At 50.4% G+C, this 25,515-nt stretch overlaps 1 protein-coding gene across 1 annotated transcript in view; it reads left to right on the forward strand.

The window, feature by feature from the left end:
• The first annotated feature begins 3,342 nt into the window (after nt 1–3,342).
• The window catches only part of IRX6 (iroquois homeobox 6), a 48,670-nt gene continuing 26,497 nt past the window's right edge, over nt 3,343–25,515 (forward strand). The window contains exons 1-5 of the mRNA XM_075536699.1: nt 3,343–3,387; nt 4,349–4,609; nt 5,451–5,560; nt 5,722–6,032; nt 7,387–7,971. Coding sequence (XP_075392814.1) covers nt 3,343–3,387; nt 4,349–4,609; nt 5,451–5,560; nt 5,722–6,032; nt 7,387–7,971 — 1,312 coding nt within the window. The remainder of the gene's footprint in view (nt 3,388–4,348; nt 4,610–5,450; nt 5,561–5,721; nt 6,033–7,386; nt 7,972–25,515) is intronic.

The following is a 25,515-nucleotide window of genomic DNA, read 5'->3' on the forward strand; positions in this document are numbered from 1 at the left end:
AATCTGGAGCCATTGTGTAAAATACTTTGGGTAGAAAAGACTCCTGAGAAGGAGCCGGGAATGTTTGTATGTAATAGAGGGGTATTCACTTGCTCCAATAACACTCTGTATGTGGATGTACCATCAAGATTTTTTACGCAACCAAATTAGTGCTGGACAGAGCCACGCGGAGCCAGTGGGGAAGGTGGGCAGGCTCTGGGCGGCCTTGGTGTTGTGCCTGTGCACCACCATCGAGAGCAGAGCTGGTTCCCCTGCGGCCACCCTGAGTCCAATGTTCCGAAATCAGACCTCTTTCACTTGAGGTTTCTTCCAGACCGAGGCTGAGAATGGTTGGACTCTAGTTTCGAGGATCCCCAAACAAGCGGAGCAATGGGAACATTTCCTAAAACCCAGTTTTAGCAAACCAAGAAGGTTCGTGGCACAGGATTGGTTCCTTGTGGGCGTGGCTTCTCCCAGGGAGAGAAATGTTCATTCAAGGTCTCTCTAGGTGGGAAACGCCAGGAAAGAAATGACAGGCCTTCCAGCCGGGGAGGCAGTCTGCCCTAAGCCACCCAACCCAGAATGTAACCTTAACAACAATAGACAAGAGCCAAGGCCCCAACATATGCCTGCCCTTTGGTTTCTTTCCTTTCTCTGTGCTGTCTTCATCGCCCAACCTTCCAGATCCCTTGAAAGCTGTTTTTGACCCCCGTCTTTTTCCCCAGGAGAACAAGCAAGAGGTAGGCCGAAGGCCCTGCCCATCCGCTAATGTCACAGAGGCGGATAAATCAGTCTAAAATCAATAACCCTTCCGGGTTCCCTTCTCCTTTGCACCCAGATCGCTAGGGGATGGAGCTAATGGTTTCCCCCAGCCCTACCCCATTTTTCTGTCATTAAAAAAAATACAAAAGCAGCTAGGGAACGAATGGGCAATCAAAGTTGCTGAGTAAGTGTTTCAACTATCTCATTTTATTACTTTACAATTGACATAGCTTCCCTCTGGAAATGTTTGCAATTAATTAATTAGCAGTAATCTCCCCCACAGGAGTAATTTAATGAGTACTCTCCAATTCTTACTTAAAAAAAAAAAGTTGAGATGTATCCGAGCTGCAAATGTGTGGATGGTCCCTAAGTGCATTTTAAAAAAATCAAGGGATCTATCTATTGCCGTGAATTTTTATCACTCGGTCAATCGGGAGATGCCGATAGTTCTTTTTCTAACTAGGGCTTTCCCGGCTTGAACGCAAGGTTTCTCCCAGGCAAAGAATGGCACTCAGCTGCCGCTGCCTGGAAACCGAGCTGTGTTTGTTAGACTTCAGACTAGCGCACATCCTCCACACAGTCACCTCTGAGGTGGCCGGGTTTGAGGGGGTCTTTAAGCTTTTCCAGCATTCTGCAGAAAAAAAGGATACAATAACATAAGAAGGAAAAAGAAGTCTGGAGATGATGTTCTAAAGAGGAGACAAGCTCCCAGACCCACCAGGACCCTCTGCCAGGTGCCCAGAGCAAGCCCTGGGCCACTGCAGGGTCGGGTTACCCAATGAGCAAGGTAAACACAGGCTTATTTGTGCTTCCTTACAAATGAGTGGTCAACGATTCTGCATTGCCCCAACACATCAAAGATTCTGTTTCTGGATCTGGCTGGCATCTGTCTCTCTCTCAAGCCCACAGGGATCCTCCGACTGGAATCAAAGTTTCTTTTCAAATTTACAGACAGGGGCGAAGTACCCAATAAGCACAAGTAAGTCTTGCTTACCTTGCCTTTTGGGTAATCCTCCCTGGGGAAGATTTTCCTGGTCCTGAGTCCCAGCCCTAGAGTTTGAGGGTTATCTGGACTTCATTCCCATGCCCCCTCTGAATAGGCTTGGGGGAGGTTGGTGTCAGACCGCAGGGGGCCAGCTGTTCTTGGCCTAGCACTGAGAGCTCCGCTGCGGCTCGCCAGCGCCACCCCCAGCGGAACTCAGCAGCTGCAGCGGGCCTGGAGCCTCCTTCATTCACCAGACTCCTAGCTCATTCTGAGGGCTGCAAGCAGGAGGCAGGAAGCTTCGCCATCAGGGAAGACGCCCAGGGACCTCAGGCTGGGCCCTGAAAATGTCCCCAGTCAGGCTTAACGCATTTCCAGGCCATGTCTGAGGAGAGGTGAACTCTAGCCTCAGGGAGCGGTATTTAACTCATAAGAGGACAGATAGATGGATGACTCCAGAGAAGTCCCAGGGTCAGGGCGTGGTAAGGCCAGAGCTCTGAGAGCTGGAATCTAGCCAGAGTCCTGGGAGAGTGAGGCGAAGATCCAGATTCCCAGGACAAAGATGGCTGGACATGTGCGGCCTTCCAACCCTACCCAGGGGTACTGCAGAGGGCACCCGCCTGTGGCACAGCAAACTTTGCTGAGGTGCCAAGGCGAGAGAGGGGGGGCAGGGGGGGGAGGGGGTTAGAGGGCTGGGCTGCAGTCTTCTTCGGAGAACCTGGCTCTCCTCCACCTGCCAGTATTCTGCCTCCGCCCAGCCGAGACCCACCGCAGCTCCCCGCCCCCGCGCGGCGCGCCTCTGTTCACTTCCACGCCACTTCTCTCTCCTCTCCTCTCCCCTCCTCTTTCTCCCTCTTGCCTTTCTCCCCCCACTTTTTTTTTCCTGTCTCTTCTTTTGTATTCTTCTCGCCTCACTCGGCGCCCCTATGCTTCTCTCCTCCTCCGGCCTGCAGGGGAGGAGGTGAGTGCGCTCGCCGGAGGCCTGCGCAGCGCAGAGGGAGGCGTTCCTCCTACTTCTCCCCGGGAATTTGGAGAGATTGTAAGCGTGTGCGCGCTCGCGTGTGCTGGGGGCGAAACAAGGTAGGAATGATTCACTGTCGAGCGGAGGGTCAGAGTCTTGGACGTTCCCCCCCAGCTACACAACCTCCAAGCCTCCCCGCTCGAGTGTGAGTGTAGTTTAGAGTGCGCGCACGCGCGCGCGCGCTGGCTGCGCCGGGCGCCCTTGGCAAGCTTGGTGGCCCAGGGCCCGGGGCCCAGGGGTCCTGCCTGGAGACCCAGGATTACCATGACGTCACATTGAGCCACTGGCAGCCCTGGACCGGGACATCTGCGACGCCGCGCAGGCCCGCAGCTCGCCAAGCCGCCGCGCTTCTTTGGGAACCGGCATCCTTTCCCTTCCTCTGCCCACCCATGGGCCCCTCTGCCTTCCCGACCCCGCGGGCCAGAGGGGCGCCTTCCGGAGCAAAAGGCTTGGCAGCCGGGCTGCCCGAGGCTGAGCCTCCAGCTGCGCCAAGCAGGCAGAAGATCTGCGCGTGGTACCAGCGGCAGAGTAAGGAAGTCAGGCGCTGCACGGCTGGGCACTTCCAGGGGCAGAGGGAGGCGGGCCAGTGACTGCCACCATGTCCTTCCCACATTTCGGACACCCGTACAGTGGCACTTCCCAGGTAAGAGCCGCTTCCATGGGGGTGGGGGGTGGGAGACAAACTAGGTCAAAAGGGTGCCCAATACGCTGCCCTGAGTGCCAGAGAACACGTGTTTCCAGGCACCTAGAGGGAGCAGGGACCACAAGGTCCCCTCTGATACCTCCAAGTCTTGACAGAACGAACGTTCCACTCCTGGTGCATGCCTGAAAATCGTGTAGTGACCGGAATGTAGGCGCCCTGTCCTGCCCGGCGCCTAGGGAGGCAGACAGCAGCTCAATGGTCTTCCAGGCCAGGTCCCTTTTGCACAGGTGTCCGGGAGAGTGGGCAGAAAACTTCCAGCTCAGAGAGCTCTCTGTCCTACCATTTGTTATCACCTTTTGGCCTCTGCCCTGTGTCCCCACCTTTCCACGCCCAGACCAAGCAAGCGCTCTGCCTCGCGGGGTGACCTCCACGTTCTAAACCAGGGTGTCATCGCCCGACCCTGTTCTTCCGTCTCTGTCCAGGTAGAGGTATGTGTTCACGGGATCTGGTCGCAGCGCCACCTGTGACCTGCTGTGTGGTTTGGGACCAGTCCGGTCCACGCTCTGGTCTGGGATTCTCTATCGATAAAACTGGAGTCGGCGTGAGGGCATGCAAGGCCAACTCCCAGCTCTGTCCTCTAGGAACCTGGGGGTCCAGAAACTGCCCGGGTGGGGTGGGGGTTGGAATCTGGAATTTATTCGGGTTTTAGAACCTCCTCAACATCCCACCAGGGACTACCCTCCCCTACCCCCAAGCTTAGTATAGACGCGTCTAGAGGAGCAATTGGGATCAAGTGTGTCTTCCAGCCCAAGCGCCCAGCTGAATGCCCAGGGAATCCTGACAGCTCCCATGGAAGCAAAAGGCGATTCAGCTGTTCCATCCCCGCTGCTGGTTTGGGACAGCCCTGAGGCGCGGGTCTCTGAGCTCCGCGTTTGCATCTGTTCCATCTCTTACTCTTTAGTTCCTGGTGTCCGCCAGTCCCAGCGCCACTTGCTGCGAGTCCGCCCCGCGCTCCGTTTCCGAAGTGGCCTCAGGTTCCACACCGGCGGCGGCGGCTCTCTGCTGCGCCTCCTACAACAGCCGGCTCCTGGGCAGTGCGAGGCAGGAGCTTGGCGCGGCGCTGGGGATCTACGGAGCCCCCTATGCAGCGGCAGCCGCCGCTCAGAGCTACCCGGGCTACCTGCCCTATGGCCCAGAGCCTTCCACACTGTATGGGGCGCTGGTGAGTAGGGGGTGGGGGCTAGGTCTGCTGGCTGGAGCAACTGAGGGGGTGGGAAACCCAGTGACATATACAGGGGACATCATGGAGGGACACACTGCTCTGGAGAAATCAGAAGGGCAATAGTGGGGGTTGTATTGAAAGGGGAAGGACATTTGACAACACGTTCAGGCTGCTTAGAAACTGCACTTCCATTAGCTACAGTTAACTCTGCCAGGTGGGGCAGGCAGGTGTCACCATTCAGTTTACAGATGCGAGATCCAGGTGCAGAGCGGTTGGGTACAAGGTTACAAAGGAGAGAAGGGACAACATAGTAACAAGAAGAGGCACCAGGATGCCACCGCTAACATGAAGGTGCTACTTATCCAGCGCTGCTGACCCCAGGATTCTGCCAACCCCCTGGCAGTGGCCACAGGCAACAACATACACACCAAACAAAACCCTGAAGCCCCAGGCGCTGGGGATAGCGGCTGAAAGGACAGATGAGCGCAGTTCACCGGGTTTCTGAGACTATCCATTTTAAAGGAAGCAAAGTGCCATATTCTCCTCCTGTGGACCTGTTGGTGGTCCACTGCCCTCCTTTGGGTCTGCAGCTTCACACTTAACCCCCTGCTACCGGGGCTCTTTCAACAACTTATAGGTACTGTTACTCTCCCACTTATTTTGAATGGGGAAACGGAGGCACTGTGTGGTAAAACACCTAAGCAAGATCACCCAATGTGTGCACTGGTACTGGGATTTAAACCAGACTAGATATCAGGATCCACCCCCCCACCCCCAGCAGCTTCTCTCCTTCACCATCTCTCCACATGTAACGGGAAATTCTCTTTTTCTCCTTCGCTAGAATCCACAGTATGAATTTAAGGAGGCTTCAGGGAGCTTCACATCCAGCCTGGCACAACCAGGAGCCTACTATTCCTATGAGCCCACTCTGGGGCAATACCAATATGACCGGTAAGCTGTGGGAAGCTTTAGTGGTTAGTACTATGAGTCCCCCCTCCCCCATCCTCCATGGCCAAGGTGGGTGGGCCACATTTCCAGGGCTAGACTGTCTCCTGCCTGCCTGTAGACCTGAGTTCCCAGCCTCAGGACTGTGAGTTGGATTTCCCCCCCAGTTATGGCTCCATGGAGTTGGGTGGTGCTGGGCGCCGGAAGAATGCCACCCGGGAAACCACAAGCACCCTCAAGGCCTGGCTGAACGAGCACCGCAAGAACCCCTACCCGACCAAGGGCGAGAAGATCATGCTGGCCATCATCACCAAGATGACCCTCACCCAGGTGTCCACCTGGTTCGCCAACGCACGCCGGCGCCTCAAGAAGGAGAACAAGATGACTTGGGCACCCAAGAACAAAGGTGGGGAGGAGAGGAAGGCTGAAGGCGGAGTGGAGCCATTACTGAACAGCAGCTGTAGCCAGGACACTAAAGGTACTGAAGGCAGTACCACTTACCGTGTGTGTGTGTGTGTGTGTGTGCGTGCGCGCGCGCTGGATTGTTCTTTCACAGCCATCCTCTGGACTAGCAGAGGGGCTAAAGCTCTGTGCTGCTAACCCAAAGGTCAGAGGTTCAAACTCACCAGTCACTTGGGGAGAAAAGTAGCAGTCTGCTTCAGCGAAGATTTATAGTCCTAGGAAATTCAGTGGGGGCAGTTTTACCTTGTCCTACAAGGTCACTAGGAGTCAGAACTCCCTGGATGGCAATGGATTTTGCTGTTTGCTTATTTACTGTTCACCTCAGTGTTCACATTCCCTGCATACCCTAGGGCCTTGGACTGTGCCTGAAAGCTGCAACCAACCTGGCCTCTTTTCAGTGTGAGACTTAATCTCCCAAAGGCCCTTGTCTAGGTCGTTCTGCCCCATGGTCATGACAGAGAAGGACTAACCCTTTCAGAATGTCAGCTACACTGCTGGGGTCTCAAATACCAAAGCCCCTTTGCCTTAATGATGGCTGGTACCCGGTTGGCACTCACTAAATAGGTGCTGAATTCAATTATACAGCTCCAGGCACCTTTGGGTGCTCCGACTCCTTAACCACTTTATGTTAGTCTTTCTTTCCATCCCATCAGTCTGCTACTTTTGCTGTGAAAATCATTTCTCTTGATTTTTTTCCCTTTTAGAACAGTGTTTGTCTTTATGAGATTGACTAACTTACAGAGCAAAATGTTCTTCCAAATTCGCCAATGAAATGATGCAATTCCATCGCATCATTTTTCAGGGATGCATAGTACTCTGCTGTGTGCCGGCACAGGAGTTTAATTGCCCAGATTGATTGTTCCCAGCTTTGGGCTCTGGTGGATGGCTACCAGAAAAACCGCAGGCGCATGTATCAGTTTGTGTTTTGTTCTTGAACCTGGGGTCTATACAGAACAGAGGTGTTGCTGGATCCTGGGTGTTTCTGTTCATATTTGTTTAAGGAAGCGTCATTCTACGCTCCATAGTGGCTGCACAATTCCACAACCCCACCAGCAATATATGAGGGTTCCAAGTTCTCCACATCTTTGGTTTGTTTGTTTAACTATGGAGAGAAAGAGAGATCTAAGAGGAGGGTCTGGGGCATCCCAGGCATGGGAAGTCAGCCAGTGGGAAGGGTGGAAGTGAGCAAAGGGCAGGAATTCTTTCCCCTGGAGCGCTCATCTGGGCTGGCCTGGCAGACCTGGTGAGTTTCGCCCTAATTCCCTGGCAAGCTGCTGGCATCTCGCTAAAAGCTTCTCAGTGCCCTGGGCACTCCAGCAGATTTCCCTTGGGGCCTGGGGCTTTTCTCACTGGTTCCTGATTTCCTGCAGATGTTACTGCTCCTCTGGAGGCTCAGGTGCTCCGGCTGAGTGACCTGGAAGACCTGGAGGAAGAGGAGGAAGAGGAGGAGGCTGAGGAAGAGGAAGCAGTGGCTAGAGTTGCAGACCGCAAAGGATCCCTGGAGCCCTGCTCAGCCCTTCTCGAGCGGAGGCTGGAGCGCAGGGAGTGCGGTCTGCTGGCGCCCCGCTTCGCCTTCAGTGAGCCTCCAGGGCCAGGCGAGGTGGACTTTCTGGGGATGGAACCCGGAGGGCCTATGCTGACCATGCAATACGCGTGCAGCGAGAAACCTCGAATCTGGTCGCTGGCGCACACTGCTGCGGCCAACGCTGTGGAAGGTGCACTCCCAACCCGGCCCAAGCCACGAAGTCCTGAGTGCCACTTGATTCCAGGACAGCCCCCAGGCGCAGAAGGGCGACTTGTAATCCCCAGTGACTCTGCTTGCGAAGAGTCTCCGCGCATAGCCAAAGTCCTTGGAAAGGCCACGTTTGCCCTGCGGGAGCTGGCGCTGGGCTGTGCGCCCTGCCCGCTGCAGAGGGAGCCTGGGCCACAGTGCCGGTACCCGTCTGGAGCAGAAGGTAGTGGGCTCCCAACCGTGCTGCCCAAAAGCCACTTCTACTTCCCTGCACACACACACACACACACACACACACACACACACACACACACACACAGCCACTTTGGTCCTACCAATAGCGGATTGCTCCTCAGCACTCTTTTTAAAGCCAAAGTAGAGATCAAAGGTCCATTGCCCTCGAAAGAACAACGTGATCCATAAGTAAGAAGGACACCGCCCTGCCGTCCAGATGCCTGTGTCCCAGCCTGCTCTTCATAGACACCTGGTTCATCCCAAGAGTTTGTTAGGTCAGGTCAGGCCCAGGACTGCCTGCGAAGTGTGAATGGAGGGACCAGGCACTCCGGGTTTAAGTCCACTTCACATCCAAGTCCACTAAAATTCAGAAGGTAGACAGGCTCCTTGCACCAGTTCTCTGGGCTTGGTGCTGTTCCCCTCCCCCCACCCCCAAGTTGCCCTAGAGCACTTCTCCCCAAGGACTCACATCAAAGAGGGGTGAGTGTCAGGGTGCCCCAGCCCCTAGCTGGCTTTCCCTTTGCTACTAGGTCCTAGAGAAAAGTCATTGCATCTACCTCCAAACCCAAGGACATCCCCCAAGCATCCGCCAGCAGTCAAGGTCAGATCCTGCCCTTGGTAGTAACTTCTCTCCGGATTAACTGCCAGTTTAGAAAATTGGGTTACACTGTTTTTGAATTTACACATAATGGCGTCCAAATGTTCTCTCTGGTGAGGAAATTGCCTCTAGACCTTCGCTTCCCTTCCGAAAAGGGGCCAGGCTGACCTCTGAGTTCCTAAATTCCTGAGTTCTTCACCAAGAAGAAGCCTTTCGATTCTAATCAATCTTTTCCTCTCTCAGCAGGCTAGCGCAATGGCTGCCACTCACAGAAGACTCTAAGACTTGAACCCGCTTCTCAGACTCATCATCTCAATGCCAAGAAGCTGCAAGAGGAGCCCAAGGACACGGAATCTCACCTTGTCTAAAAGACCAACACACAGACCCTCCCAGCAGGGGTAGCGGCAGGCTTGCCCCTTCTCAGATCCCACAAGTGTTGGGAGATTGGGAAAGGCCAGAGTGGGGCAGACCAAACTAAGGCTCCCTCCCTCTCCTTCCTCCCTCCCTGCGAATCCGAACCTGGAGGCGCTTCTGCCTGCTCTTCCTCTGCCCTGCCCTTCGCCCTGCTGGCTTCCCGCACTCCCTCACCAACTTCACTGCTTGTGATTGTCCAGGTTCCCTAAGACCGCTTGTGTCTTCTTCCCTCCACCCTTGTGTCTTTAAAAGTGATCAGAATGGAACGCGCGCGGTGTGGCCTATCTGTGCCAAGTGGAATATGGTCCAGGTTTCGGGGAACTGGGCTTGGAAGGTTGTAGACCAAGGTCCCTTCTAGTAGCTGCCAGGAAGCGCTGCACTTGAGCTGCTCGGAGGCAGGGTAAGCCACCAGTCTGACCAGGGGGGATACCGGCTGGCTCCAGGGCTGCAGAGGTGGGGGTGGTGCAGCTCTAGGGAGGACATCTGTCTGTCTGAAAACCACATGATTTCTGGGTTTGTACTCGGTTTGCATTTATTTTATTGGGGGAGGTGTGCTCGAAGGAGATGATTTTGGCCATCTCTTGGCATCTGCTGGAGCCACTGTGTCCCTCACTGCGGACTGGTCCCTCACTTCGGACGAGATGTCTAACGTCAAGTGGTTAGCTTGCTGTGTCGCCCAGAGGCTTTGGGAGACTCAATAGTCTTTGTGTTTAATCAAGCACTTCCGGTACATACCTAAAGAGGTTGGCAAGGGGTGTTTTGTTTTTTTTTTACCCCTGGGTGGGGGTGGGGAGAAGCAGCAGCGGGAGGGAGCCGGGATGCTAGGTGTTGAAAGTTAAAGATTTCCCTGCGGAGGAGCCTGCCCTTTCAGAGTTAGAGTCCAGGGGCTTGGTTTGTTGCCCTCTGCCAAAAGGGAGGGGGCTGGGTAGGGTGGGGTGAAGAGGGGAGCTGCCAGTGCTGCCAGAGGCCAGATGGGATTCCTGGGGAGCCTCACCTCCTTGGCCAGCTTGAGGGGTGATGCCTTACAGCCCTGTCTGGGGCGGAAGGATCCTCTTGCTCAGGACAATTTAAGAGCCTTAAGGCCTGCGTGGGGTAAGAGGATAAGGGTAGATGAAGGAGGGTAGTGTGCGGCTGGAGGGATTGGAAAACCTATCTTTCTGTCCTTAGAATATCTGAATGTGAAGGGGTTTTTAAAACAAAATCAGAAACAAACCCGTTGAGTCAAGTGGATTCTGACTGATAGAGACCTATGGACTGGAGGTTTCCAAAAGGCTTGACTTGATGACCTTTGGAGGTGCCATGGAGCACTTAACCCCTGCACCACCAGGGGTCCTTCCCTGAAGGTCTTTAGAGATAGTGAATTACAAAACCACACAGGTGTCTCAGATGAGGAAAAGGGCCAGGTGGGAGGGCCCGGGACTGGCCCAGGGTCACCTGGACTCTGTGGTCCAGAAGGACCCCAGGATCTCATTGGGGTCCACCCTCCTCCTCCGTGTGTGTTCCCCTCCTTCTCTTCCTCTGGGTAACAGCTGGTCCCACCCCTACCCTCCCAGGAGACCCTCAGGTAGCCCTGGCTGATCCCAGGCTTAGGGTCTGGGAAATTAAACTGTGAAAAGATAAACATTATTTCCAGTCGGCTTTGCAGGATTAACGCTTGTAATAAAGAGCATTAGCTGGAGGTTTCTTTCAAGGCGCCCTCAACTCCACCCCCTTCTGGGGGCTAAGTAGACCCCTCCAGAGGCTGCTTAGGCAGACTTTCTAGGGCTCCCATTTTGGGTGCTGTTCAGAGAATCCAGCCAGAAGTCAGAAAGGAGTTCCCAGTGGGTCCAGGTAGAAAACTGAGCCCAAGGAAGAAAAGGGGCCCAGCGACACCCATGATCGCATTGCTGGACAGGGATTAGGAAGCAAGACAGTCAGGGGAGGCAGATTGATGGTCTCACTTCCCTGGTCTGGTCCCACCACACTGGCCTGTCAACCTCCAATAGGAACAGTACACCTTAGGAGGGGACCCCTGGTCTACCCATCTGGCCACCCAAGGCCTCCAGAGCTGGTCTCTGGAGCTGCGGGATGAAACCCAACTTTTCCTCCATCTTTCCCAGCCCAAAGGGCAACCCACAACCTGGGTTAGTCCTCAGGTCTGGAAGCAGCACAGAGTGGGGACTTGCTGAAAAGTGTCTCCAGGGATGCAGAGACTGCCTTCCTATCCCATCTCACTTCCATCTCTGTCCCCAGCAGGCCCTGGCCCTCTCTGGCCTTAGTTACCCCAGTAAAACAAGTTAGGGATGATCTAGTTCTCTCACCGATGCTCTGTTTCTATGTCTGACAGTGCCCTCCAAGGGCCCTCCAAGGGCACAGGGGACTGTGCCTGAGAATGGCAAGCCTGAGCCTGCAATGATCCCAGTCCCAAACCCCCAGCAGCAATCTGTACCCCCACCTCGGCCCCCACGGACAGCCTTGTGCAAATCTCCCAATGTAATCTCCCCAAATCATCCTTTGAACACTGTTTTGATTAAAAACCAGAGCACAGGGAGGGAGGTTCCACACTTGCTCTCCTCAGCCTAGCCTGCTGGTGCCCAGACAGCTAAACTGGAAGCTCTCGAAGTGCTTATCAGAAAAAGCAGAGCATTGATGGGCTCAGGTTTGCAGTCTAGAGGAGTTGGACATCAGAACCTCCTCAGTCGGCAAAGTGTCCAGGCCTTTGGCTGGGAAGGCTCCAAGGGCTGGGCTTCTGGAACAGGGAAAGGGAGAAGGGAAGCTGGGACATGGAAGCCATCCTATATCCGGTGCCATCTTCCAACACTGATTCCTCTCCTGCTGGGAGTCACCAGCCCACCTGAGATGCCAGGACCCCAGAAATAGTAGTAAGAATTCCTGGAGCATCTCCAAGTGTCAGATGCATTGCTATGTCCTTGAAATCCATTCACTCCTCTTCATTCACAATTGCTTTAATTTTTTTGTTCTGGGTCTTTGATGCCTGATACCTTATCCCATCAACACACAGGCTGGTGTGCTTCTTCAACGTGGGCTTGTTGCTTCTCAGCTAGATGGCCATGTGTTTATCTTCAAGCCTTTAAGACCCCAGAAGCTATATCTTTTGATAGCTGGACACCATCAGCTTTCTTCAACACATTTGCTATGAACCCATTTTGTCTTCAGTGACCATGTCAGGAAGCTGAGCATCACAGAATGCCAGGTTACTAGAACAAAGTGTTCTTACATTGAGGGAGTGCTTGAGTAGCAGCCCATTGTCTGTCTGTTATCCAAAATCCATCTGTAGACAATTGGACATCCCCTTACAGAAGGGTCGTAAGGAAGAGATGAGCCAGTAAGGGTGCAGCATAGCACCGATGAAACATACAACATTTCTCTAGTTTGTTCATGCTTCCCTCCTCCATTATCATGACCCCAATTCTACCTTACAAATCAGGCTAGACCCGAGCATGTACATGGGTACAGATAAGAGCTGGAAACATAGGGAATGCAGGACCGACCCCTCAGGACCTATAGTAAGAGTAGCGATACCAGGAAGGTAAGGGGAAGTGGGAGGAGAGAAGGGGAACCGATCACAATGATCTACATATAACCCCCTCCCAGGGGGAACAGAAATGTGGGTGAAGGGAGACACCATTCATTTTAAGTCATGAAAAAATAATTTATAAATTATCAAGGGTTCATGAGGGAGGGAGGGTGGGAGAAGGAGGGGGGAATGAGGAGCCAATGCCAAGGTCTCAAGTAGAAAGAAATTGTTTTAAAAATAATGATGGCAACAAATGTACAAATTGTGCTTTACACAACTGATGTGTGTATGGATTGTGATAAGAGCTGTATGCACCCCCAATAAAATGATTTAAAAAATAAAGAAATACACTCACTTACAGGTCAACACAGGCCTATTGTTAGTCGCTGTTCAGTAGATTCCAACTCGTGGCAAATGACCCCAAACCTCTATGAAGCATTGCTTCTTTACCAGCACATCCATTCGGGGAGTGAGAAAACAGAGGCTCAGAGAGATTAAGTAACTCTAGGCCAGTTAGCCAGCTACCAAGAAGTCAAACTCCAAGTGCGGCTGAGTCTTAACCACTAAGTTTTACTGCTAGGGTAGTCAATTATTTAAACCCTTTTCTAGTCCATCCTTGGGAGAAAAACGGGAGTTCTGCTCTTATAAACAGCTATCATCTCGGAACCTCAAGAGAGCACTTCTACCCTGTCCTACGGGGTCGCTGTCAGTGTTGCCTCATTGGCAGTGAGGGGGTACCCCTTCATTAATAAGAATTCTGTGTTTCGGAGACTAGATGTCTATGAATCTGTTACCTCCAACCTCAGGGGGCCTAGGCTGTCAGCCTTCCTTCTCGGGGATGGCCAATGGGCGAATCCACCTGAAACAACTTGGACCCACTCTCACCTCCTCGTGGGAGCAGCCTCCACCTTTCCTGTCACCCACATTACTCCAGGACATGGTCTCTGAGCCCACCCAGGCCGTTGTGTGGTAAATAATGTAGCTCCGGCTCGCCATCTTTGGAATCAGCCTATAATGAAAGAAACACACTGGTGTAAATGTGGGGGCATCTGTCTTTGATCAAGCACCGGGGAAAGCTGAGACATCAAACCTGAGTGCCTGTGGGGGAACCTAAGTAGCCAGACCTTGAGTCTGCCTTGTGGGGAGACAGTGGGGGCATGTGGCTTCGGCTCAGAGTCAGCAGCATCTCAGTGACAGGTGCAAACATTTCCTCCAGCATTTCATCTGGATTCCCCTTCATTCTCCTGGTCCTGTTCTGCTTTATGCCCTTGTTTTATCTTGACACTGGAAAGCGTTTTGTCACTGGGAGGGGTGGAGGGGGCTGAGGAGACAGAGGTGTCTCCCTGAGATGCATGCCGAGGATGCAGCATACCGAGGCAGGAAGCATCTGTGGAGAGTCCCCTTAGGGAGAGTCCTGGTGGCACTGACAGTTTAAGTGTTTGACTGCTCACTGCAGGGTCAGCTCTGCTGGGGAGGGAGTTGAGGAAGAGAGATGAGTGTATTTGCTCAAACAAAGATCAAATACAGCCTCAGAAACCCGAAGTAAGACCCCTGTGAGTCCGAATCCCCTCCATTGATGGTGTGCCTGGCTTTCTTTTTGTTGTTCAGAAATTCCCCCGGGTGGCACAGCTGGTTTGCTCTCAGCGATTAACTTAAATGTTGGCAGTTGGCATACACTCCGTGGCACTGCAGAAGAAAGGCCTGGCATCCTGCTTCTATGAAGATCACAGTCAACAAACACTCTGTGGCCCACTTCTGGGTGGGTCAAGGCCTCAGGAGCCACAGCGGATTCCACAGCATCTGGTTTTGTGCCTCAATGTACAATCAAAGTCTTCCCCTCTCCCAACACACACACACACACACACACAAACAACACACAGAGGTCCGCACCAGGGAGGCGTGGCATTATCTCCCTTCGGCAACGTCTCCTGACAGACGGTGGCAGCTATGGCATGAGAAAAATCCTTCCTTCTTTACATTCCATCCTTCCTCCATGTAATTTCTGAGATCGGCCTCCTGCACCAGGATCTAGTGTTTTTCCTCGCCTCCATATCCGCCCGCCCCACTCCCCTCCTGTAGGGCTGGTGGTGCCTTAACATGGGGGATGGAGGTGGGCGGGGGGTGGGGGGGGAGTCTTATGGCAATGTGAGGCTTTCTACTCCTGCCAAGAGTTACCGTCTTGGAAACCCACTGCGGAGGACTCACCTCTAGCAGCTCACATGTACCTCTTCGCTGAACGTGAGTAGGACTGAATCCTCCCGCAAGTCGCCAAATGTCTCGGAGACCCAGCTTCCTCCTCAAGGTTTCTCATCTGACCGCCATGGAGACGGAGATTTAAGCCTGCTTTACTGGACACATTTTGGACCGTGCCAAACCATCGCCATGATTTTGCCAAGAGTTTGAGAGACATGACCCCTGCCCCACGGCGGTGCCAACAATCCACATGCTGTGCTGTGCTAGCACAAAGGTTGACGTTTCCAGCCCACCAGAAGCACTGCGGAAGAAATGCTTGGCGATCCCTTTGGAAAAGAGCAAAGTCACAGAGCCCAGTGCTACCCTAACACAGGTGGGGTCACCGTGCGTCCAGCTGGAGTCCACTGGCGTGCCGCTGATATTTAGCCCCAGTGTAATCAGAAGGACCTCACAATGACGAAACAGGAATCATTAGGGTCTGTGGTCCCGTGTTGTTGTTACTAGAGGCATCTTACATCGCCAGTGGCATGCTCTCTACTCCTTGGCAAATTCATCTATATTAATGTAAAGCACGCTTATTATTTATGAGATTATCAGAGACTGATCTCTTTCCTCATGGGCTGGGACGCTTTCTAAATCCCAGTGTGGCTTTATTTAAAGTCGTAAATCCCTAGAACCATAAGACTGACAGCGAGGATGGTGAAGAGTCTAGCGCAGCAGTTCCCCACCTTGGCAGCACATAAAAAGAGCCGGGGACCTGTTTTGGTTTAAGTTTCCCAGCTGTAGCACCGCAGACGGGTCCAATCCAACCTCCAGTGGTGTGGCTCAGGCAATGTTCTTCAAGCTCTCGATTTTCAACATAGAACTCAGGGTGAGAATACGTGTGCGTGATGCCAGGCTAGTTCTCTTGCCAGCTCCAGCATTTTCGGGAGAGAGGGAGAGAGAGTAATCTGATAATCTAGAAGGATATGACTTAAGTCTGTGCAAATCACGTTTCCCCCAATGGTAAAATGCTGTCTAAGATTTACATTTTACCCCAAGGTGGATGTAATCCTGGGCACTCAAGGCCAGCATCCAGACAGCTCCCCCCGCCCCCACCCTGCCCATGCTGCCTGCCTACAACATAAGAGTCATGGTGAGCGGCTCCAACACACAGCAGACGCTGGGCCTACGCAGCCCTTAGCTGAAGTCAAGGGCCTTGAGAGCTGTTTGCTGGTGTTCTGCTTAGATATCCCATTGGAAGAATCACCCCCAGCAGGAAGGCCTCAAGCACCCACAATCACTTGTCTTTCCCAAGAATTATAATTTGGGCAGGGCTTAGTGGGAATGAGTTCTTTGTGCTCCGCGTGGTATTAGATGGGGCAACTCTATTCCTTTCCAAGGAGCTTCTTGGCTCCATGCCCTGCAAAACTCTCTAGAGGCAGCTTGAGGTTCCTCACGTGACGGCAGGTAGGTTGCAGGGCAAGGGTGGACCTTGCAAGGCTTCTTGTCACCTATCTTTAGCAGTCTCCGAATGTCAACTCTACGGTACTGCGTCAGAGCCGTGCCAGACTCTAGAGCAGGGGGATTTGAATATAGCACTCATGGGGAGGAGTACCTGAGACTTGATGGCCACCTCCCTGGAATGGGATCACAGAGAAAGAGACCGATGTGAACAGACGTCTCAGCCTTGCTTTCTGGATCACCGCAAGGCGCGGAACTTTAATGAAGCAGCCGAAATGGAGAAGGCCAGCGAGGAAGCAGCTGACAGAAAGAGGGCGCTTTCCGGTCATGGTCTTGGCTACAGAGGTTCTGGTTGGAATGGACCGCTTATTTTCCACTCAGAGTTCCTCCTCCATGCCCTGGCCATCACATATCCTGATCCAGAAGAACAAGGAGGTCCCATTTATTCAAGCATTGTTAAGTGCCTGCCACTTTATAGCATTGCATTTAATGTTTATAACAACTCTGCACTTTATAAATGAGGAAACCAGTCTGAAGTGACATTTCCTGCCCAAGGTCCAACATCCCAAACGTGGCAGAATCGAAGTTTAAATGTAGGTCTGGGAGTTCAGAGCCCATGCAGAGACGCCAGGGTCGGACAGAGCCCTTCCTGGGCAGCCACGCTACATTGATGCTGAATAGTGGAGCTGCCAGCCTAAGATGAACAAGGAAGAAAGGACTGGCCACTGACTTCTGGAAATCGGCCCATGAAAACCATTTGCAACCCATCATGTGGATGATGCAGGGCCGAACCAAACCTGGCTCACTGCCACGGACTCAGAGCAACCCTGCAGGACAGAGTAGAACCGCCCCTGTGACTTTTCGATACTGCAGCTCTTACTGGGAGCAGAAAGCCTTGTCTTTCTCTTTCTCTTGCAGAGTGGCTGGTGGTTTTGAACTGCAGGCCTTGCAGTTAGCAGCCCAGTGAGTAACCACTGCACCAACCAGGGCTTCTGGTGCAGGACCAGGAAGCATTTAATTCTGTTGTACGTAGGGGCTGATTCTCCAACATTTACAATCAGCGAAGTGTCCCCCTTTCAAAGCAGACTGTGTGGGTCTTCAGTTCAGCCACTTAGTAGCTGTGTAAGCTTAGGCAAGTGGTATACGCTGTGTGGGCCTCAGTCTTCTCCGCTCTAAAATGGGAATAATAAGAGTACCTTACAAGGAAGGAGCGATGGTCGTGTAGGGGTTACACATTGGACGGTCAACTGCATGGTCAGGACTTGGAAACCACCAGCCTCTCCACAGGAAAAGAGAAGGATTTCGCCTCCCATGAAGAGTTGCAGTCTCAGTAACCCACAGGGGCAGTTGTGTTCTGTCCCACAGAATCCCTAGGAGTTGGCATTACCTCAACGACAGCAATGTAACCACCTGACAGTACCATTGGGAGGACCTAACAGCTGATATACACACAGCAGAAGAATTGTGGCTGGCCCGGGTCCTCATGAAATGTGAGGTCCGGCTGCTTTTCCTAGCTCTGTATCTCAGTCCTGCTGGGGCCCCTCCCCCCCTGCTCCATCCCCACGGCTGATAGCCCTGTGGCCTTGCTGATGATGCCAAGTCAATGTCACTGCTTGCACGTGTCCACTTACCTAGCGCGAAGACATGAGGGTCACCCTCTTGGGTGTCCATTTAGGGAGAAACTCCACCACACAGATTTATGAATTGCTCACACTTCCCCTTATCATGATTGATGGCATAGCAGCCCACGGTCAGGCCTTCGGCGGCCAACGCTAATGACTTCAACCCGCAACACGTTTCCCCTGCATTTGCTTCAGATGATCGCTCCCAACAGCAAGCCTGCCGTAATAGCCACTCGGTACTAATGACGCCTTTTAAGCGCGTCAAGAGAATCTCTAAGTACCAAACGGGAGGCCCATCCACTGGTGACAACAGCTATTGACATTGACCCGCAAGGCAAGGTCACAGGAACTGCCAACCTGGAGGATTATTACTCGCCCTAACAGGGGGGAATTTTAAAAATACACGGGAGACCCCTCATTATCCTCTTTTGTGCCCCCAACAGCCCCACTAGCACCGTTTATGTAGCCCGCTATGCACAGCGCAGAGCTTGGCGACTCTAGTCTTCTTTCATTTCACCTGTACCACGTGGGCCTTAGGAGCCCTGGCGGTTATGGATTGGGCTGCGATCCTCATGGTCAGCAGTTCAAAACCACCAACAGCTCTGTGGAAGGAAGCCTGGCTTTCTACTCCCATCGACAGTTACAGTCTCAGAAACCCACCGGGGGGCGTTATGAGCCAGCAATGACTCGATGGCAAGGAGTTTGGGCATTTTTTTTGGTCTCTGCAGACCCTCATCGAAGCTGCACTAGTTTTTCCTGGGTGTTTTCCCGTCCATCGGCTCCCTGTGGCATTTAAACATAATTGAGAAGGGGACACTATTTTTTTTAATTGCTTTCCCTCCACAATGTCTGTTTTCCCTTCCTCTGTGGCCAGCACCGCAGACACTCGGTGGGTTGAGAAGCAGCTTGATAGCCTGATGATGAATGTGGGCACGGGAGGCAGATCCAGCTGGGTACAGATGTTGGTCCTGTTATTTACTAATGGGGGGGGGGGTGATGGGAAAGTACCTTCATCTCTCTGAGGCTCAGCTTCTTCATAGAGAAAACTCAAACATCGCTCATGGGGCAACAGCGAGGAATAAGTAAATCAATGAGCAGTAGGGGCCTCAGTCAGGGGCAGGCCCACATCTGCAATGAATGGAACACATCGCTCATAGGTGCAGCTACCAACCCCAGATGCTGCCTGTCTGATTCCATCTGGGAGTACCTTAGACTAAAGACCTTGTGATCGGCAAGGGTACACCAGGAAGCATTGATACAGAATCTTAAAAAAACAAAAAAAATCCTTTTTATGAAAGAAAACTATCAAAAGGTGAAGCTACTGCTTCTTGGCACAGCCTCCATCTCCATCTCCATGTTTCTGAAGGCGGAGTTTGCATCTTCCTAACTTTTCCCTGAAAGGAGGCCTGGGAGCATAGTTGGCCACCAACCAGGTACCCATTGAGGGAAGGTGAGGCTTTAGCTTTCCATGAAGATTTACAGCCTGGGACACTTAAAGGAGACAGTCCTACAGGGACTCTGTGAGTCCTGATCGACTCAGTATGTGTGAGCTTTGAATCTTTCCCTGAATAAATCTATGCTCTTCCATTCAACCACGTCAAGACATTGGCATTCTCCAATCAGTGCCTTGAAAATGTTCTTTGAGTCTGGGGAACAAAAGCGAGGCTGAAGGGGCCAGGAAGAGGGGTGGAGGGTGCAGGGTTCGGTTACCCAGTGACATCCCCGAACAATGAGCAAATACCTGGCCCTGATGGCAGGAGATTCCCTGGCCTATTTCTCACCAACGCAGTTTCCATTTTCTTTGAAAACTTCTTCATAAGGAAGCCCCCAGATCATCCCCTGTCCTTGGAGACAATCCACCAGGATGACATGTTAGAATCCCCCAAACTGGACACCATAATCTTCTGAGCTGACTTCTTGGCTTTGAATGTAGCTGGCCCAGCATGCCCCTCTCAGAAGCCACTGTTCGGAAGACACTCTTATGGGGAGAGGACAAGTGCTTCACTGAGAAAACGTGTCTGCTGCCACCCACTGTTGGCAGAGACATGTTTAAAGATGGAAGGAATGTCTGCATCTATGTCAGCCAAGAACAACTGCCCAGACACTGGTACTCGGACATGAAGGGTTATTCTCCAAGGGGTCAGCCACCACACGTGTGTTTCTCCTCCATGGGAACTGACCCATCCCTCTTCCAGGATTGGGTTTCTTTTCACGACCAGCTATTGTCTCGACAGCGCACTCTCATTTCCCAGGGACCCAGGTCTTGCGTGGGTGGAGAAGCTTCCTTGGCCGTTCTCTCACACCGTCTCATCACTAAACCGCTGGCAACTGCTGGGCCCCATCGCATAACTGTAGCATTTGACTTACGACACCCATGAGATTCACTTGACCCCTTTGTCGGGTGCCATTAAACGGCCTGAAGTTAAAATGTTAATTATCATTAATCATGTTTTATGAAATGGCTTTGCCAATCCATAAATTTAACAGAGGCTGCAGGCAGCGATCTGACAGTTTATGGAGCACTGGAGCTCAGAGAAGACACCTACAGACGCAGATGTTTCTAGAGGTACATGTTGGGATGTAAACAATAGAGAAGAACTTGGAACAAAATGGAAAGAGAGGGGAAAAAGTGAAGTCCATTAGGGTGAAACGGTGAACTCCTCCGGGACCAGGCAGCATCTATCTGGGGTCCTCAGTTTGACACATGCACTTGGCATAGTGACTGATACAAGGTTAAAACAAGACAAAACAGTTGCTAACTTCGTCTGGACCCATGACAACCCCACCGGGGTCAGAGGTGAACTGTATTCTCCAGGGTTTCCAATGGCTGTGACAGAGACATTGTTGACACCACCAAACAATGTAAGTCAATGAATGAGGAATGGACAACAGAGGCCAGATAGTATCAAAGGAAAGGACCAATGACCAAGATGCCCTCACTGAACACAGGAGAGTGGACCATGTGAGCAGCTAAGAGCCCACATCCTGCCTTCCCGGATTCATGCATTTGTTTACTTACTAGGGCTAGATATGCTAACATGAATCAGACAATCATATGGTTTACCATGCCAGGATTGTCAAATCAAGAGGAACGTCATCACATTCATCATCAAAAGGATATATTTTTTAATCATTTTATTGGCAGTTCTAACAGCTCTTATCACAATCCACACATATATCCACGGTGTCAAGCACATTGATACATATGTTGCCGTCATCATTTTCAAAACGCTTTTCTTTCTACTTGAGCCCTTGGTATCAACTCCTCATGTTTTTCCTCCTGCCCCCACCCTCCCTCCCTCATGAACCCTTGATAATGTATAATTTTTTTTCATGTCTTACACTGACTGCTGTTTCCCTTCACCCACTTTTCTGTTGTTCATCGTCCTGGGAGCGGGTTACATGTTGATCATTGTGATTAGTTCCCCTTTTCTCCCCCTACCTTCCCCTTCCCCTCCTGGTATCACTACTCTCATTATTGGTCCTGAGGGGTTTATCTGTCCTGGATTCCCTGTGTTTCCAGCTCTTCTCTGTACCAGTGTACATGCTCTGGTCTAGCCAGATTTGTAAAGTAGAATTGGGGTCATGATAGTGGGGGTGTGTGTGGGGAGGTGGGGGGAAGAAGCATTAAAGAACTAGAGGAAAGTTGTGCGCTTCAACACTTCAACAGTGCTACACTGAACCCTGACTGGCTCATCTCTTCCTTGTGACCCTCCTGTAAGGGGATGTCCAATTGACTACAGATGAGTTTTGGGTCTCCACTCTGCCCTCCCCCTCATTCACATCAATATGATTTTTGGTTTTGGATCTTTGATGCCTGATACCTGATTCCACCAACACTTTATGAACACACAGGCTGGTGTGCTTATTCCATGTGGGCTTTGTTGCTTCTCAGCTAGCTGGCTGCCCATTTATCTTTAAGCCCTTAAGACTACTGATGCTATAACTTTTGACAGCCAGGCACCATCAGCTTTCTTCACCATATTTGCCCATGTACCCATTTTGTCTTCAGCGATCATATCAGGGAAGGTGACCATCCCAGAATGCTGGGTTATAAAAACAAAGTGTTCTCCCATTTAGGGAGTACCTGAGTGGAAGCCCAATGTCCCTCTGCTGCCTTAATACTTAACAAATAAATAGATGTACATAGATGTATTTCCCTAATGTTATATACAAATTTATTTACATATGTACATACCTGTGTTTAGACCTCTATAAATGGCCTTTGCCTCCTAGTTCTTTCCTTTATTTCCTTTTACTTTCCTCTTGTCCCACTATCATGTTCGGCCTTCATTTGCATTTCAATAATTCCTCTTGGGTACATTGCCCTTGATCAAGCCCCCCAAGGCATACTATGCCCTCCTTGTCATCAATTTTAGATCGTGTTCCTTTGTCCCTGGGTTTGTTGGCACCCCTTCCCCCACCCTCCCTCTCCTGTGCCCACCCCCCCAAACCATCGCCCCGTTATTTTCTCGTGGGGATTGTTTATCCCACCTCTCTTGTCAAGATGGACATGCAGAGACAATAGTAAACACAAAAATAAGGCAAAACAAACCATAGCAATAAAAAATAAACAAAACAACAACAATAAGAAAAACCAACAGCAGAAAAAGAAAAGCCTATAAATAGTTCCAGGTCTGGCTATTGATCCTTTAAGAGTGTTTTCCAGGCAAATCTGATGGGGTGCCATGCCCTGGCTCCAAAGTCTATTTTTGGAATTCCGCAGGGACTTCATTGCTTTGCTCCCCTTGCTGCTCTGTTGCACATATTTAGTGTTTCGCCCTGGTGTGGTGGGGTCAGATTGGGCACATTTCCTGCACTGTGGCTTCAGTGTTGTCCCCCGTAGCGCTATGGGTCAGTGAGGGACGTCATGTCTTGTGGTGAGGCCGGTCCTACAGTACTCTCTGTGCATTGACCGCTCTAAGCTGGAATATGGACTTTGGGACTTGCTGGGCCACGGTTTTATTCCACATTCTCTCCTTCCCTCTTCATTTCCTTCTGATCAGAAGCACCCCTCTACCTGAGCTGCAGCTTCAGTGCTGTCTTCTGAAGTGCATTCTTCTGGAGGGGTGTGGGGAGCCCACATAGTTGGGATTGAGGGCGGCCTCACAAACTTCTCTGTTGGTTCCCTGCTTCATGCCAGGGTGTTGCATTCACATCTTGGTGCACCAGGTTGAAGTCTGGTCCCTATATAAACAATACCCTCCCCTTGAGTGGCTTAGTTCCCTATTCCCCTGAAGTATAAGGCTGTCTGTGATAGGATAATATCTATCTGCATGCAAAGAAACCCAGTCAATACAACTATTATTCAAATGTACACACCAACCACTCAAACTCATGATGAAAAACACTGGGTCAATTTTGCCAACATCTTCAGTCTAAAATTGATCAAATATGCAATCAAGGTGCAATGATAATTAATGATTATTAGAATGTAATAATTGGAAACAGAAAGGAGCAACAGTTGGAAAATATGCCCTTGATGATAGAAAGTGGGCTGGAGATTGCCTGGTAGAATTTTTCAAAACCAATTACTTCATTGCAAATGCTTTTTAAAACAAATACTAGACACGTGGAATTTGTCAGGTGGATTACACAGGAATCAAACTGACCACATCTGTGAGAAGAGACGACAGAAAAGCTCAACATCAGCAGCGAACAAGAGGCCAGCCACTGACCATGGAACAGACTGTGGAACTGCTAATCTAGAAGTTGAAGTTGAAGAAAATTCAAACAAGAGCCAAGAATGTTGAGAACATCTCAAGAATAGATTTGCTGTATTTGAAACCCCATGAAAGAAAGCCTGATGACCTATAGGAGGACATCAAGGACATCATACATGAAGAAAGCAAAAGGGCCGTTAAAGAGACAGGAAAGAAAGAAAAGATCAAAGTAGATGTGGAAGAGATTCTGAAACTTGATCTTGATCATAGAGTAGCTAAGGCAAATGAAAGAAATGAAGTCAGAGCTGAGAGACAATTTCTAAAGGAAGTTTGAGAAGACAAAGTAAAATGTAATGAAATATGCAAAGAACTGGATTTAGAGGGCTAAAAAGGGAAGCCTTAAAGAGCTAAAGAAAAATTCAAGTCCTGAGTTGAAATATTAAAATATTCTATGTTTTCAAGAAGGGAAAAAGGAGAAGAGCCTCCATTTGTAGCTATACCACATTGAGACAAGGATGCAATAAATCAACAGACCCTCCCCGGGACTGAGAGGAGAACCTGACTGGAAAATCAGGTGAAGACCAGGGGAGGGGAGCATCTACAGCAAAGTGTGGTGAAGAAAGCAGATGGTGCCCGGCTATCATTGGGCTAGTGTCTGAGTTCTTAAAGACTTGTATTCAAACAAGCAAGCATCTAAGTAAGGTGTCAACTACGTCCACATGAGAGAAGCACACCAGCCTGTGTGATCTAAAGATGACAATAACAAAATCCACATAAAACGAAGGGAAAAGTATTAGAGTTTAAATTGTGAACATCTAATTTGTAGGACAAATTAGGGAGGACAGAGGTAGCCCCAAATCTAACACTAGACTATCTCGTCAGACTAAGCCTCTGGCAGATCCCCTCTAGCCACCAGTAAGGGACTCCAATAGCTCTATGATCAGGCAAAGATTATTGTAAACTTGTTTATGGGGAATTGGACCATGGTATAATCTGATACTTGACCCAATCTGAATTTATTCTAGGCCCAAATATTTCTCACTTGTTCCATGACAGAAATGTATTCTCTGGCTTTTTAAATATTATTGGTGGTCTTTTCTTTCTTACTTTTAATTTTTATTGTTATCTTTATATTATTACTATTATTTTATTTTTGCTGCTTTGTTTTTTTATTGTTTCTATTGGGTTTCCTCATTTATGAAGCACAGAAGGGGTGAATGCATGAAGACAGTAATGGACACAATTGTTTCTTGGGGAGTAGGAGGGAGGAAAATTGAGAAGAAAACAATGAATGTGGGAAGGAGAAGGGAGCATTAGAACTGATTGTGATGATGTATAAACAACTCTTTTAAAAATCAATTTAACTAAGGAAGTGTATGATATTATATCAAGAAATGTGACCTAGTAGTACTATGGATAGAAGAGAAAGGACATATTGAGTTTATGTTAATGGTGGTGGAATAATTTGGGAAAAGTTATCAACAATGGTTGTACAACATGAAGAGTATAATCAATGGCTCTGAATTATACATGTAGAAGCTGTTGACTTGGAGAATGTTTTGTCATGTATAATTTTTGCCACAATTTTAAAAAGTAAAATATTGAATGATGCAGGAAGCATTACAAATAAGATGGAAGAAATACATAGTCAATGTGCCCAAAATAACTAGTTGATATCCCACCATTTCGAGCGGTAGCATATGAGCAAGAATGGATGGTACTAAAGGATGCAGATGCAGTGGCAGAAGGAGTTAGTGAAAAATGAGGCTCCAGGAATTGAGGGAATACCAAATGAAAGATTTTAACAAGCTGATGAAGCACTCATTCACCTATTACGCAATATCCAGAAAACAGATACCTGGCCAATTGATTGGAAGAGACCCAAATGTATGCCCATTCCAAACAAAGGTGACCCAACAGAATGAAGGAAGTATTGAACAAGATCCTCAATATCACATGTAAGTAAAATTGTACTGAAGGCCATTCAACAACGGTTGCATCAGTACATTCACTGGGGACCGCCAGAAATTCAGGCTGGATTCAGATGACGGGGAATGAGGGATATAATTACTAACACTAGATG

Source organism: Tenrec ecaudatus, chromosome 18 (assembly GCF_050624435.1).
Source record: "Tenrec ecaudatus isolate mTenEca1 chromosome 18, mTenEca1.hap1, whole genome shotgun sequence".
Taxonomy (NCBI): Eukaryota; Metazoa; Chordata; class Mammalia; order Afrosoricida; family Tenrecidae; genus Tenrec; species Tenrec ecaudatus.